A 17179-nucleotide genomic window follows, 5' to 3' on the forward strand; every position below is an offset into this window, starting at 1 on the left:
CCGTGGTGACGCGTCATTGCTTGTCACGTGACGTCGCAGCAACAACAGAGCTGAATTAATGATGATCTGCTTTTATGTAATTTTTCCCTTTTTATTCAAAATATTCACAAATTTGTTAGATATGGCATGAAATATCTGATATTCCGATTGTCAAATATATGCAAGTGGAAGTGTTTTGTTGTTAAACACCTTTATAACGATCGCGTTAGTTGAGCTGTATGCGTGATGGGCGCCGTCATCTTAGTTTGTGCCGCAGACGCAGTTCAGAGAATCGGATCTGTTGGATTTACAACACGTGAATTCATCCACTTCTCTCGAAATACATAAAAGTAAGTGGCTGGTGAACTGGGAGAAGAATAGAGTAAACTTTAAAGTTACTTACACAATGTGTATCTGATATGAATAAAACGTGTCTAATTATAATGGAAAGGATTATTATTGCCTCTTCCTTTAACATCAGTGTGTATTTTACAAACTCTAAATGTATTGTTTTTTTTAGTACTTATATGTCTGAAACCTAAAATAAACATTATGTGGTTGAAAACACTGAAAAGTTGTGCAGAGGCGTCGTCAGACGATTTTGCCGGGGCTTCAGCCCCGAATGTTTTGAGTGTAGCCCCGAATGTTTTTTGAAAAGTTGACTGACAAATATGAAACTGGACAATGTAAACCCCCGAAATCATAAGTCGCCTTATTTCATTGTGCTTTGGCTTTGCTGTTGTCTCTGACTTAGTGATTGTTGAAATCTGTCTCTGCAGACACACCACGTCAGTGATTAGATCCTAGAATATCTCAGAGATTTGCCCAACAGCAAACAATCTCATAGCAAAAAAAAAAAAAAAAGAATAAATAAATAAATAAATAACGCAATCAGCAGCGCCGCACAGTCCTCTGTCAGACCAGATGTTGTCAGGCTATATGTCAGTAAAACGAAAAAACGAACTTTCCTGTCGTATCAGCCATGTGCTCGCAGCGTGCACTCTTAAATATCAAGCGCAAATGCAGCGCGCCCTGTATCACGCAAAAGAAACTACGAGCATGTAGGGTAAGTGTACCCATTAAGCCCATGTACCCTTTAAGCCCACTTTCAACTCTGAAGTCAAATTAAAAAAAGAGAAAATAATATTTTATGCTGCTTATTATTTTAACCAATCCAGTGATTTGTTACTTCCCTGGCATTTTTAATTGCATACCAATCACATTTGGCAATGTTGAGTTAGCCCCACCCATGTGCATGCTGTCTCAGGGGACCTTACACAAAGTCACCCCAAAACTTTGGTGTTTCGGGACCCTTCAGAAATCAACACATTTCAGCAATTTTCATTTCGTTTCTTTGGTAACTACATTGATATTATGTCAAATAAGAGATAAATGTATTGTTTTTTGTGTATGAACAAATAGTACTTTATCATTTTATATCATTTTCCTTTAAATGGAAAGATGAGTTTTATTAGCTTGCGTTCAAAGCTAATCTCTAGGTCAAACCATTAGCCTTACAGAAAGATAGACTGCCAAAGAATTAAGCATGTGAACTGCAAACAATGAATGTTTTGTGATTCATTTTACATTCATTTACAAATAAATACATCAAAAATTGTTTTGTAGATAAGATTATTTTTATAAATTAACTTTTTTTAAAAGATGGGCTTAAATGGTACAGTGCCACAAAACGCATGCAAACTAGAGCCAACACAAGCTAACTTTGAATGAAAAAAATTTAACATTTCTCAATGTGGGCACAATGAAAATTACTATGATATAGTCCACAGTATATTTAAGCTCCATGCATGTATTTGTAAACATATCTTACATTTTTAAAGGAAAACATTGTCTTTTTTCACCATTACTCACTGTGGAACCATTTAAGCCCACCTTGTGTGTTTCAATGAGGAATCCCTCTGATTGCAAACTTTGATACATTTTCTGAAAGTGTTTAATGATAACATGTCTTTGTGTGCTTTTACCTTACTAACCTTTTACCCTTACCTTACTTACACACAAATTACACATTTATTCAAATGAGATAGAGCCTGTTTTGTCCTAAAGTCCTTTATGTATAACCGGGCATAATTCGGGAGTCAAGCTGAGTTAAGGCTTGTGATTCCGGACATGGAGAGCTCCCAGAGGGACCCTACATTCCCCACAGTCCTGAGCCCCTGGGACTGTTAGGGGGTCCCACTAGGAGGCCCCCCTAAGCCCAGAGTATGGAGCCCTAACTCAGCTTGGCTCCCGAGATACACCCAGTCAAACTTCCAGCTTGACTCCAGCTACAACTCCAGTCAAGCCGACTTAAGGCTCCAGACCACCGGCCACTAACACCTACCCATCCCACCCAGGGCTCTAATCAAACATTAGCAAAATGATTTTTTTTTTATGCTTCCCTGTCACTGAATAAATATATTGATGTTTTACTTCTTTAAAATCATTTAAATTTTTTATATTTTGTGAATCAATGATGATGTGGGCTTATTTGGAACACATGCGGGCTTAAATGGTGCCAAAGTACCAATTAAGCCCATGCCAGACTTCTGACTTTATTCCTAAATTATCTTAATTTTATATTCTAAAATGTACATCAACTAATTAATATAATTTCAAATGAGAGATTAATCTTGCATTTTAACAAATTATTTTTCTTATAAACTATGTCAATATCTATGAAAAAAACCTAGACTTAGATTTTGGTGGGCTTAATGGGTACACTTACCCTAACGTCGTGTTCTGTCGTCAGTTAAGTATTGAAATAACCAAAAGGGAGATTAAAGCTGCGTCATTTTTCATTATTGATATTCTAACATTTTATCAATATTGCAAAGTCATCAAAACTGACTCGTGTCATAAAAAAAATGAGTGACCAAAAATGTGAAAAATACATCTAGCCTAAATGATCGTTCTTGACATTCTTTTAACTATAAGCAACCCAATTTGTCTATCTGTAATATTATTTCCTTTGTATAATGAGCTTGTCTTTGTTTTAAATTATATTGTATTTTTATTGTGAGTGTGAACTGCTGCACAGTCGTGTGATTTAGTCAGCTTGATTAACATTATTACAATGTATTCCTATTTAACACAAATGTTCTTCGCTAATTACAGAAACTAAAAGCAAAATATAAGTATAAATATTTATAAAATAAACAAACAAAAGATTGCACTGGTGTTTGATTGAAATGTAGCCTAACATCTATGCAAAATAATCCTTGAAAGATTTATCATTTAAGGCCATTCCTGTTTGGAATATGTGATTGTGTCAACAATAAGCAGAAACGTTCTGCATTTCTATTTTGTAGTGTGGATCATTCATTTCAACATTTATCCTCATTCTCATGTTTAAGAATCTGTTATCTGCTTGACAAATAATTTATGCTACTGCCCACTTACATGCTTTTAAAGCTATTATTATCCAATTTTTTTTGGCCTTCAAACACCTTAAAATGCACATACACTCACCTAAAGGATTATTAGGAACACCATACTAATATTGTGTTTGACTCCCTTTCGCCTTCAGAACTGCCTTAATTCTACGTGGCATTGATTCAACAAGGTGCTGAAAGCATTCTTTAGAAATGTTGGCCCATATTGATAGGATAGCATCTTGCAGTTGATGGAGATTTGTGGGATGCACATCTAGGGCACGAAGCTCCCGTTCCACCACATCCCAAACCATGCCACGCTCAAAATTGCTTAAATCACCTTTCTTTCCCATTCTGACATTCAGTTTGGAGTTCAGGAGATTGTCTTGACCAGGACCACACCCCTAAATGCATTGAAGCAACTGCCATGTGATTGGTTGATTAGATAATTGCATTAATGATAAATTAAACAGGTGTTCCTAATAATCCTTTAGGTGAGTGTATGTAGGTCAGAGAAAACCCCCCTAACTACCTCACATTTGAATGCGCGTGTCTGTGGGGTAATGTGGGGCTGGTGTGGCTGCCCCCTGCATAGACCTACAATATATATTATTCTCTTTATCGAATCATGTTATCTTGTAACCCACCCCCAGCCCCTGATGTTTCGGGCTCAGCCCCTGATGTTTTTAAAACCTAGAAACGCCCCTTGTGATATATGACAGCTCTGAGCACGCCTGTCTCTGGCTCAGCGCCAGCCAACGCGCAAGAGTACATTTGAATTTCATGTCATGCACTGACCGTTCTAATCACATCGGTGTGATCGTACGCTCCAGGGACCAGCCTAGACTGATCACGTGTGATCGTACGTGCGAAAGGGTTAAATTAATTGCAACAAAAATATATAGGGCCTATATATTTTTTCCACTTTTTTTTAGAAATCATCTTGCGACCCCTGCGCCGGGGTCCGGCGACCCCCACTTTGGGAACCACTGATCTAGAGTATACAGTCTGATTCAAAATGTGGCCACTCCATCTTTAGATTTTCTAAGGAAACAGTGGGGAGAGGACTTGGCAAGTGTAGTCTCAGAGGATGTCTGCCAGTCAGCAATTAGGCAAAATCATTCAACATCTATGTGTCACGAAGATGAAGATGGATGAAGACGAAGGGACACAGGATCCAATACCAAGTGATTTTAACAATAGAATAAACACAGGAACAGGTGTAAGGTGTAACAGTGTGTGTGTGAAACAAGGGTAAACACACACAACATGCAAATACTAGCCTACATGAACATTGACCGACAGACAGAGTGAACAGAAAGGAAATAAATACATAGTGGTGACGAACTAAATGATGAACAGCTGTGATGAATGAATGTCCATGGTTACTGATGAGTGGCGGGAAAATCAAACAAAGGAACACGTGATGAATGAAAACAAACTCAAAGTCCATGAAAACAGAAACTAACTGAACATAAGTGTAATATTACACCCTCTCTGAAAAAGGTGTGAACTCGCGGCACAACAGAAAGTTGGGGCTCTGGAGGAGGCGAAGGGATGGTGAGATGAAGGACGCAGACAAAGTTTGCTTTCTCGATGCGAACATCCAAGTGGCCCTGAGACGGGTGGCCCAGAGATGGAGGGAACTGCTCTGTTACAAGAGATGGTGAAGGCACCGCTCCATCCCCCAGAAGAGGGCCGGTTGGAGAATCTTGTGTTTCATTTTATTTCTGTTCTGTACCCGCCTTTTTAATAAAAGAGCCATTTCCAAAACCTCTGGGCTGTATTGGGCCTGTGTTGACAGTGAATGGCGCACTGCTTTGTCACAGGCCGGGGTGGGGACAAATCCCTTCAACACACCACCCTTACTGAGTACCACTCTGAGGAGCTACACCAAGAAAATGCCACGAGACAGGACAACGAGGTAAGAAAGATAGATTCCTTTAATTGAACATTAAAACAATTTAGTATCAACGTGAGTGGCTGAATCTCTCTGTTCTCCCGGACAGCAGTGGAGGATCAGAATACAGCGGTCTTCGGGTAAGTAAACTCAGAGCAACTTGAGTCACTGGGTTTCTCTGTTCTCCAGAACAGCGGTCTTCGGGTAAGTAAACTCAGAGCAGCGTGAGAGGCTGGATTTCTTTGCTCTCCGGAACAGCAGTGGGGACTCCGAATACAGCGGTCTTCGGGTGAGTAAGCTCAGAGCAGCGTGAATGGCTGGTTTTCTCCGTTCTCCAGAACAGCGGTGGAGGGATCAGAATACAGCAGTATTCGAGTAAGGAAACTCAGAGCAACGTGAGGGACAGGTTTTTTCCGCTCTCCAGAACAGCGGTGGGGGCTCAGAATACAGCGGTCTTCGGATGAGTAAACTCAGAGCAATGTGAGTGACTGAATTTCTCTGTTCTCCAGAACAGCGGTGGGGGAACAGAATACAACGTTCTTCAGGTAAGGAAACTCAGAACAGCGTGAGTGGCTGGATTTCTCTGTTCTCCAGAACAGCAATGGGGGATTAGAATACAGCGATCTACGGGTAAGTAAGCTCAGAGCAACGGAAGTGACTGGATTTCTCTGTTTTCCGAAACAGCGGTGGGGGATTAGAATACAGCGGCCTTCGGGTAAGTAAGCTCAGAGCAACATGAGTGACTAGATTTCTCTGTTCTCCAGAACAACAGTGATGGCTCAGAATACAACGATCTTCGGGTAAGTAAACTCGGAGCAGTGTGAGTGACTGGATTTCTTTGTTCTCCGGAACAGCAGTGGGGACTCAGAATACAGCGGTCTTCAGGTAAGGAAACTCAGAGCAGCGTGAGTGGCTGGATTTCTCCGTTCTCCAGAACAGCGGTGGAGGATCAGAATACAGCGGTCTTCGGGTAAGTAAGCTCCGAGCAACGTGAGTGACTGGATTTCTCTGTTTTCCAGAACAGCGGTGGGGGATCAGAATACAGCGGTCTTCGAGCAGGGAAACTCAGAGCAACATGAGTGACTGGATTTCTCTGTTCTCCAGAACAACGGTAAGGGCTCAGAATACAGCGATCTTCAGGTAAGTAAACTCAGAGCAGCGTGAGTGACTGGATTTCTCTGTTCTCTGGAACAGCAGTGGGGGCTCAGAATACAGCGGTCTTCGTGGAAGGAAACTCAGAGCAGCGTGTGTGGCTGGATTTCTCCGTTCTCCAGAACAGCGGTGGGGGATCAGAATACAGCAGTCTTCGGGTAAGGAAACTCAGAGCAGTGTGAGTGGCTGGATCTCTCCGTTCTCCGGAACAGCAGTGGGGACTCAGAATACAGCAGTCTTTGGGTAAGGAAACTCAGAGCAGCGTGAGTGGCTGGATCTCTCCGTTCCCCAGAACAGCAGTGGAGAATCAGAATACAGCGGTCTTCGGGTAAGTAAGCTCAGAGCAACGTGAGTGACTGGATTTCTCTGTTCTCCAGAACAGCGGTGGAGACTCAGAATACAGCGGTCTTCGGGTGAGGAAACTCAGAGCAACAATGGTGGATGGAACACCTGCACAGAGCTGTACACACAGTAGATTAGAATATTTCCAAACACCCCACAGGGCCAGACGATCCCCAGCAAAGATTGTGAGTGGCGGTAAAGTTCAACCTTCCCCACACTCGTGCATGCATCAAACACTTCAGAAAGAACACCTCCACTCCATCTAACCGGGGTCCTCAAACCCACAGCTTTTATCGAGATGGGGGGGTTTCGTCTGGCTGCGTGAACCATAAAAAGGAAACGTGTCCCCAAATCACCAGCTTCGAAGACACAAACAGGGAATCAAATGGACAGGTAAGCACAAACTGGTACACTAATATGCTTCCAATGAACACAGATGATATACTTCTAGTAGATGTAAAACATGTACTTAACTCCTTCCAAGATAGTGATATTCACAAGCACAAGGGTACTCTCCTCATCAGCCAAGCTCTGATAGAAACACTCACTTGCTCACTCTCTGCTTTCCTCCCGCTCTCTTTCTCTGCTTTTCTCCCGCTCTCTTTCTCTGCCTCTTCAGTCTGCAAGAATCCACTTTATAATCCCCTTTGGGGATCCGTGTCCAAATCGCTGCCTTGATTAGTTCTCACCCGCTACAGCTGCCACTAGTTTCCTCCGAGAAAATCCCGGTCGGCCATGATACAGAAACGGAACCGGCCTGGTGTCGCACCAGAAGTGCTTCCCCGAAAGAACCGCATCACATTTTTTTGTTCCACTCGTCACACGGTGACAGCTTCCTCACTCTCGGTCACACCCTCATTCGCCATGGGCAGGGGGCTCTGAGGACACGCTGCCGCCCCGCGCCTCCCTACCCAGTCCCTCACGGGACCGACGGAGCCAGGTAAAGCGCACTACACTCACCACCTCGATTTCAATAGAATCTATATCCAATGTATGTACCAAATGATTCATCAATTAAATATCCGCATGGTACAACAGATAAACACAAAAACATTACAACAATTTCAGAAAACAGAGAACTGAAAAAGAGCTGAAGTGAAAATGGAAACAATGGAAACCAAATGAACTGAATAAATGAAATGAAGAAACCTTCAACTTAGGAGTCGTTTGGGAAACACAAACACAGGATACATGACAACTGCATCCTAACTCACAATCAATGATTTACTGTTACTTTTATGTGACAAAATATGCAACATTAATATTGTCAACTGCATTTTGCGATTCCGTAATATCTTTTGTTAATGATTTTTGTCCATTATTTTATTTATTTTTCAATTTAAAGGCTCTCAAGATGTTTACTGGGAAACATGTGGGTCAAATGGACTGGATTTTTCCAGGGCCAAATTTTAGCCCCAGTCTAGCCCTAATGAGAGATAAGGCGGTGTGATAGGTGAAAAGAACTTTTTTACATTATGAAGTCCAGGCTATGGATGTTTGTTCATGCTAAAAATATAAACATGATGCAGTCACACAAATAACAATACTAGTAAAGAAGACAACTTTTTTGCTGCATGTCATATTTCACTTTAAACTGGATAATAAGGACTCAAGTTATCCTGAAATAAGAGCAAGAAGGGTTTTTTTTTACTGATTTATTTATTTTTGCTGTTGCTGTTAGGGATTGTGTCGGCATGATTTAGGTGTAAATGTCTGAGCTCAAGTCTGGACTCACTTGTTAGACTCCAGTGAAATCGGGCAGGCACATGGTCTACACATGAAGGTGCCATCAGGAAGAAACACAGGTAGAAATCCATCTTCACATTGCTCACAGAAATCTCCAACAGTGTGATCCTGACATTCCTGAAACACGGGATGCAGAAAAGTAGGAAGGTGCATTTCAGAAAAAAAACAAACAAACAAAAAAACACAAATGCTGGTTACACTGCCATGGTTACAGAAATGTTAAAATCAACACTATATAGTCGGGGAGCCAAAGTCTCAAAAATGGGTTGAACCTGACATGGTCTGTTATACTTTTTATTTGTGTTTTTTCTGTTAACTTTGACCCTAAGAACCAATAATTGGAGGGTCTGCTCTGCCGGAAATATCGCGAAAAAAAATTGTGGCCATTTTAGTGTATGCACCCTTTATTTTTTATCAGAAAAATGTGAAAAATGATTTTTTCCCTCAAATCCTCAGTGGGTTTGGTAGGCTGTCAATAAATGCATTCCAGATACAAAGAACACATTTGCTGACAACATCCACTGAAAAAATAACTCTTAAAACACATTTCTACATGATTTTGCATCAATTTAATGCAAAAAATTAGGCGTTTTCTCACTTTTTTCCAATATTTTCATCTTTACTTCATTGGCAATCAACTATTCCCCCAAGTTATGACATCAGTCAATATGTCATTCTTTTCACCAAACAGTATACTCACTCCACAGAAAAAATCATAAAAATCCAACCAAAATCATTGGATCTGTGATGATTTCACTAATAGTTGATCAGCAGGCTCAGAACCTCAATAGAATTGTAGGCTACTCTCAAAATTCCGAAAGACATGTAGTCCATGAGCCAGGGGGGTTGATCGGTATCATCGGGGGAAAAAATGCTATCATTGTTATTTGGCAAGGTATACACCCCTAGTATTAGAAAAATCACTATAGCAGTGCAGGGGTGGTAGCGAAATCACTTTTTTCAGCTCATGAAGTTACTAACCCCCTAAGATAAATTCCGTTTTTGAAATCTGGTGTATATCTGGTTTAGGCTCATGCTAGGGATATTGTCAATATTCTATAATATGGTGCTTGGTATCGCTGGAAAGGGGACCTTTTAGGCTTTCATTTAAGCCCAGTACTGAATCTGTCTGACAAACACAGAGGTCACATGACTTCTTTAAACCAGAAATAACACACATTTTTTCACAATTTCCGCCTAAACTAAAAATCCGCCTAAAATCGCTGTGCCATGAAAGAACACCACGGACACAAAAGTCAACAACTTCAATACTCAAGGCACTCTGATGACTCAGAAAATGTATAATATACCCATACTATTTATTTGTGAGAGTCTTAAATTAGACTTGTGCAGCCAGCACAAGTCTTCAAAATAGAATAGAGCCAATAGAATGGACAAATAGAATACCCTAGTCCAGGGCCAAATGTTGTAATAAAAACACTTGTAATTGGTGTAACAAAATGTTTCTATCATGTATTTTGATATTCACCCACTTTCAGTTAGAATGTCAGAATGTAGCTCATACACTGAATGTTGATGGATTTTGACAAGGTTTTGTCAGTTTTGTGAAAAGATTGATGGAATCAATCGCTGTAAAAATCTGTTATTGTCTATCCATTCTAAAAGTGCATCTATCCATTCTAAAAGTCCATCTCTCCATTATAAAAGTGCATCTCTCCATCATAAAAGTCCATCTCTCCATTATAAAAGTGCATCTATCCATCAAAAAAGTGCATCTATCCATCATAAAAGTGCATTTATCCATTATAAAAGTGCATCTATCCATTATAAAAGTGCATCTATCCATTATAAAAGTCCATCTCTCCATTTTAAAAGTCCATCTATCCATTATAAAAGTCCATCTCTCCATCATAAAAGTCCATCTATCAATTATGAAAGTCCATCTCTCCATTATAAAAGTGCATCTATCCATCATAAAAGTGCATCTATCCATCATAAAAGTCCATCTCTCCATCATAAAAGTCCATCTCTCCATCATAAAAGTCCATCTATCCATCATAAAAGTCCATCTATCCATTATAAAAGTGCATCTTCTCCATCATAAAAGTGCATCTATCCATCATAAAAGTCCATCTCTCCATCATAAAAGTCCATCTCTCCATCATAAAAGTCCATCTATCCATCATAAAAGTCCATCTATCCATTATAAAAGTGCATCTTCTCCATCATAAAAGTCCATCTATCCATTATGAAAGTCCATCTCTCCATTATAAAAGTGCATCTATCCATCATAAAAGTGCATCTATCCATCATAAGTCCATCTCTCCATCATAAAAGTCCATCTCTCCATCATAAAAGTCCATCTCTCCATCATAAAAAAAGTCCATCTCTCCATCATAAAAGTCCATCTATCCATCATAAAAGTGCATCTATCCATTATAAAAGTGCATCTCTTCATCATAAAAGTGCATCTCTTCATCATAAAAGTGCATGTCTTCATGTTCATTTTATGAAGTATACTTATGTCATTTTCAAGTATATTTTTAAGTATACTTTATGTAGTAAGTATACTAATATCAATGTGTACTTGTAGTAAAATTGTGTACTATTTTTAATACTGCTTGGGACTAAATTGGCTCACTTTTCGTATTTTTAGTATTTGTAAGAGTAGTAAACTAAGTACACAACTAGGTTTCTCATTTGTAATGCATCTGTACTACAAGTGAACTTATAAGTATACTAGTTTACTGTTTTAATACAAGTAGTAAATTTTTTAGTTTATGAAAGTACACTGATGTGTACTCTCAGTAAACTACTAGTTTCGTAGTTTATACTGCAAGTGTACTTGTAAGTTTTCTTTAAGTAAACATAACATTATACTTTGCACTTAACATGTAACATTATTATTTTTGCACTTGAAAAATACCTTTAACTGTACTTTAAATTTAAAAACATGTTATTAGCTTCATGCATCCTTTTTTAATCTTAACACTTGAATGTCAGTAAGTTTCATAAAGAAAGGTAACATTTTAAACAAAAAAGTAGAATTAGAGTAAATTGATTTACACGACCAGTGGACTAGCCTACAAAAGAGTTAACACAACTACAAGACAAGTATACAGTACTTTGAATTCTTAATTATTCTTTTAAGCAGGGTTCACCAATCTCGGTCCTGGAGGGCCGCTGTTCTGAGGACAGCGGCCCTCCAGGACCGAGATTGGTGAACCCTGCTTTTAAGTATATCTGGATCAAAAGATTGAGTTCAAGTACAGGCCAAATATACCCGGGCCCGTATTCATAAAGAATCTTAATGCAAAGAGTCGCTCCTAGTGACAAAATTCTAAGAAAATTCTTAGAAATGTGGCCGTTCACTCTTAAAATTAAAGAAAAAAATCCCAGTAAAGAAAAAAGTAATTCAGAAAGCATCTTAACCCTTAAAAGAGGTCTTAAGGTCAAAATTGTTAGGAGCACGGACGAGGACTTTTAAGAGGCTGAAGACTTTCTTCAGCAGAGGAGAACATGGCAGAAAGAAGAAGGAGAAGAAATCTGTTGCAGACAATGGATGACAGTGAGTTAATAAGACGCTAAAGATTAGATCGTGCATGGATCATGTTTGTGACTGATCTTAGAGACGCGCTAACATCTCCGACACCGCAGAAATGCAATAGCGCCAGAAATGAAAGTAATCACTACATTACGATATTTGGCAACTGGGAAAATGCAACAATGCAGCAGTGTGTAATGTACACAGTCGCATGTAATTTCAAAGTGAAGGCTTAGAATAGACAAATCACAATTTTTTTCCTTCTTGGACTACCAACCAATCACAGTCTTCAAAAGATTGTGTCATACATAGCAACGGGGTCAGCCCCGCCTCCTCACTAAGATGAAAGTTTTTGTCTTTTCCTTGCTCAGAGTTGTTCTCAGATTGGCCCCGAATCGCTCTTAAGCTAAGACTCCTACGTAAAAGTTTTTAAAGGAAAACTCCGGTCAAATTTAACATTGAGCTTATTTTTTTGTAAATTTGGAGTGCTGTTAATACAGAGAACAACGACAAAAATCGGTGTTGCCTACACCATTTTATCCACTTTTTAAAATTTGCACCCTGTTGACTTCAATGGGGCAAGTTTTAAACCTGCTTTTAGCCTCTTAACATCCTTGATCTGTCATTACAAGTGCACAGCCAATGTGAGTGATTCCTTCAGAGTGAACGCGGGTCAATCTGACTGCAGTAGATGTGAAAGATATGGATAAAAATGATAATAATTCAGCCAGCGCTCACATGGCTGTGCACTTGTAATGACACATCAAGGATGTTAAGAGGCTAAAAGCAGGTTTAAATATTGCCCCATTGAAGTCAACAGGGTGCAAATTTTAAAAAGAGGATAACATGGTGTAGGCAACACTGATTTTTGTCGTTGTTCTCTGTATTGACAGCACTCCAAATTGACAAAAAAAATGAGCTCAATGTTAAAATTGACTGGAGTTCTCCTTTAAGCAAAATTAAGAGTTTTCTGAGAGGATTCTTAGAATCTTTATGAATACGGGCCCTAGACTTTTCTCTCAGTATACATCAAGTACACTGAAGTGTAATTTTAAGTATATTTCTGAGAAGTACATAAAATGTAGACTGAAAGTATACTTTCTTATTTTAAGTTTAAAAGAAGTATACTTAGTGTGAAAAACACCAAGCTTACATTAGCTACTGCTACTATTCCCCACCAATTCACAAGCACAAGAGAAAAAGTATTTTGTACTTACATTGAATACCCCTGGAACTCAATAGATGTTGATTGAAGATGGTATAGTTATAGTGTTTTTATAACCAGTCAACTGAACCAACAATCTTTTCACAAAACTGACAAAACCTTGTCAAAATCCATCAACATTCAGTGCATGAGCTACATTCTGACATTCTAACTGAAAGTGGGTGAATATCAAAATACATTATAGAAACATTTTGTTACACCAATTACAAGTGTTTTTATTACAACATTTGGCCCTGGACTAGGGTATTCTATTTGTCCATTCTATTGGCTCTATTCTATTTTGAAGACTTGTGCTGGCTGCACAAGTCTAATTTAAGGCTCTCACAAATAAATAGTATGGGTATATTATACATTTTCTGAGTCATCAGAGTGCCTTGAGTATTGAAGTTGTTGACTTTTGTGTCCGTGGTGTTCTTTCATGGCACAGCGATTTTAGGCGGATTTTTAGTTTAGGCGGAAATTGTGAAAAAATGTGTGTTATTTCTGGTTTAAAGAAGTCATGTGACCTCTGTGTTTGTCAGACAGATTCAGTACTGGGCTTAAATGAAAGCCTAAAAGGTCCCCTTTCCAGCGATACCAAGCACCATATTATAGAATATTGACAATATCCCTAGCATGAGCCTAAACCAGATATACACCAGATTTCAAAAACGGAATTTATCTTAGGGGGTTAGTAACTTCATGAGCTGAAAAAAGTGATTTCGCTACCACCCCTGCACTGCTATAGTGATTTTTCTAATACTAGGGGTGTATACCTTGCCAAATAACAATGATAGCATTTTTTCCCCCGATGATACCGATCAACCCCCCTGGCTCATGGACTACATGTCTTTCGGAATTTTGAGAGTAGCCTACAATTCTATTGAGGTTCTGAGCCTGCTGATCAACTATTAGTGAAATCATCACAGATCCATTGATTTTGGTTGGATTTTTATGATTTTTTCTGTGGAGTGAGTATACTGTTTGGTGAAAAGAATGACATATTGACTGATGTCATAACTTGGGGGAATAGTTGATTGCCAATGAAGTAAAGATGAAAATATTGGAAAAAAGTGAGAAAACGCCTAATTTTTTGCATTAAATTGATGCAAAATCATGTAGAAATGTGTTTTAAGAGTTATTTTTTCAGTGGATGTTGTCAGCAAATGTGTTCTTTGTATCTGGAATGCATTTATTGACAGCCTACCAAACCCACTGAGGATTTGAGGGAAAAAATCATTTTTCACATTTTTCTGATAAAAAATAAAGGGTGCATACACTAAAATGGCCACAATTTTTTTTCGCGATATTTCCGGCAGAGCAGACCCTCCAATTATTGGTTCTTAGGGTCAAAGTTAACAGAAAAAACACAAATAAAAAGTATAACAGACCATGTCAGGTTCAACCCATTTTATTGAGCTTTTGAGACTTTGGCTCCCCGACTAATATGTGCCAGTGTGACAGTTACCACATCAAAGAATTTCAGTTTCTGTTTAGCTTGTTTTTATTAAAGCACTTACATTAATTAAAAATGCTTTTACTTTAAAGAGTTTTGAAACTAATACTTACAATGCATATCCCAGTGATATCCTCACAGCTATCAGCGTGGCCTTTACAGTTACAGGGGAGACAGGTTTCCTGTTCACTCAGGAAGAATCCTCGAGCACATACCTGCAATAAAGTCATTGCTAAACATGAACATGAACTATCAACAGTCATGATATGTGCCATATCTCTACAGTACGAAAGTGTTCCTTCAACTACAGTCACTTCATATTCCAGGTATTGTTTTTTATTAAAGCTTAAATAGGATATTTTAATTTTGCTACATGAAGGTCATCTAAAAAAGTCTTGTAAACTTTTCTCAGGGCTGTACATTTCCATTTATGCATTTGGCAGATGCTTTTATCCAAAGTGACTTACATTGCATTTCAAAGTACACATTTACATTCTTATCATTCCTTGCTTTCCCTGGGAATTGAACCCATGACCTTAGTGTTGCAAGCGCCAATGCTCTTCTGTTTGAGCTACAGAAAAGCAGGCGTAAAAAAAACCCCACTAACCCTAACTCTAACAGACAATAGCTACATGTGTACTCCCTAATGTTCAAAAACCCCTATTATGGGTAAAAATAGGAAAAAATAATACTTCTCTCTAAATTAATTTAAAGTAAACAAAATACAAATCCATAAGATTTTCTCCAGTGTAGCGAAGTGTAGGCCTAGACCTTTGTAATGATTTATAGTTACATGCTTTGGAGTAAGGACTGTGTGCAAAGTGAAAACCCCGAAAAGCGTTACTGCAAAAATAGTCAAACTTCAATGTTCCGAATTCAGTTCATATCAACTGGTATGACCAGTTGATATGTGAACTGAAATCGGAACATTGAAGTTTGACTATCTAACTTTTTATTTATTTTTTATGCAAAAAGACTTTTTTTTATCAAACTAAGTGTTGTAGTATAAAGAGAAGGAGAGCATTGATGTGTAAATTGAATTTGGTAAGTGTGTAACATTGAAGTTAATGACTATTTTGTAGAAACGCTTTTGGGGTTTTGCACTTTGCAGACATCTCTCAACCACCTGTTCAAAGAGATCAATTTTTATTATAAAGCTCGTTTTTAAGAAAATTAACTTTACAGAACTCCTTAAACTAAGCACTGACCATATTTCTTTATACTTAAGTCCAATTTCAAAATAAAACTCTATGAACTGCTCCATTGTTAACATACTGAGCTGTCTGAAACACTGCCAGCGGGACATTAAACAGGAAGTTTTTGTCTGAACTCACAAGTTTTGCGAGAGAACGGAAAAGCTTGGATTTTTTCCTCCCATCCCATATTTGTTTCCACCACCATGTCCCTTCAGTGGCTCGTAAAAGTCTTATCTGTTACAGTCCAATTTATTCTATTTATTCTCAAATTTTGGTTCAAACCTTAAATTTAGATTTATTTTTCAAAAATATTTCTTCTTCAAAGGAAAAACATTCATGCAAATTAAAAGGATTATTTATTATAAAGACCATATTACTGGGGAAAAAAGTGTGTTCGATTTACATGAATTGATTAACATGTACATCAGTTCCACTCATGGGACTTTTCGGGCAAAGGATCGTGGGAAGCTGAAGCTTCCTGTTTGAGTCATCATCACTGCTTAGGAGGAACAGTGGGAGAAACAAAACCTCTTCTTTTAGTGTGTGATTGTGTATAGATTTGAAAGTCATGATACATGATGTTTACAGTATGTTGTTAAGGGTATATTACAGTCTTTTTCATTTTACTGACTTAAATAATATACTACATACCAACAGGCCAATTTGCATTTTTGTATACTTTTTTTTTTTCAAAGTTCAAAACCGGACATAATACAAAACTGAATAAAACAGTGTTATTTTAAAGTCCCCCTGAGGTGAAAATCAAGTTTTTAATGTTGTTTATATGTCTATGTGGTGTTTTTAATTTGCTTTAAGACAAACCATGTGTAAATTCATTCAACACCATTGCTGATTATTTTCTCCTTAAAACTGCAGTGAACCAAAGACAGTCTCAAAAACATGGTTTGAAATCGCTGGTGTTTCTGACGTCACAAACTACCTTTTAACCAATCAGATCAACGTGTCGGCGGGCTTTAGCATATCATTAACAGTGAACTATAGTAGAGGAGTCTCCAGAGATGCCAGGTTATCCCGGTATATTTTTCTGTTGATATGAAAAATTGGGTAGATTTAGCAATATAGCAGGTGTATGATATTGCGATGTTATGATGAACTATATGCTTTTCTCCATGACGTTCTGAGTTGTTCAAAGCGTTTCTTAAGATGCTGATTTTTAGTTATTTATGTTTATTTATAGATTATAAGGGAAAAAAACTTTACATTGAATGTTCACCAGTTCCCGTCGACTTTTTCCCTGAGAAACTAAAACAAAACACAAACAAAGTCCAGGCCTGGGGCTCGTTCTTCGTACGTTGCTTATTACA

At 38.3% G+C, this 17179-nt stretch overlaps 1 protein-coding gene across 1 annotated transcript in view; it reads right to left on the reverse strand.

Moving 5' to 3' along the window:
* Positions 1-17179, reverse strand: part of lama4 (laminin, alpha 4) — a 251052-nt gene that overhangs the window by 178001 nt on the left and 55872 nt on the right. Inside the window, exons 2-3 of the mRNA XM_081378769.1 lie at positions 14772-14873; positions 8483-8610 (exon numbers count right to left, since the gene is read on the reverse strand). Coding sequence (XP_081234895.1) covers positions 8483-8610; positions 14772-14873 — 230 coding nt within the window. The remainder of the gene's footprint in view (positions 1-8482; positions 8611-14771; positions 14874-17179) is intronic.

The sequence above is a fragment of the Scardinius erythrophthalmus genome, assembly GCF_964197995.2.
Source record: "Scardinius erythrophthalmus genome assembly, chromosome: 11".
NCBI lineage: Eukaryota > Metazoa > Chordata > Actinopteri > Cypriniformes > Leuciscidae > Scardinius > Scardinius erythrophthalmus.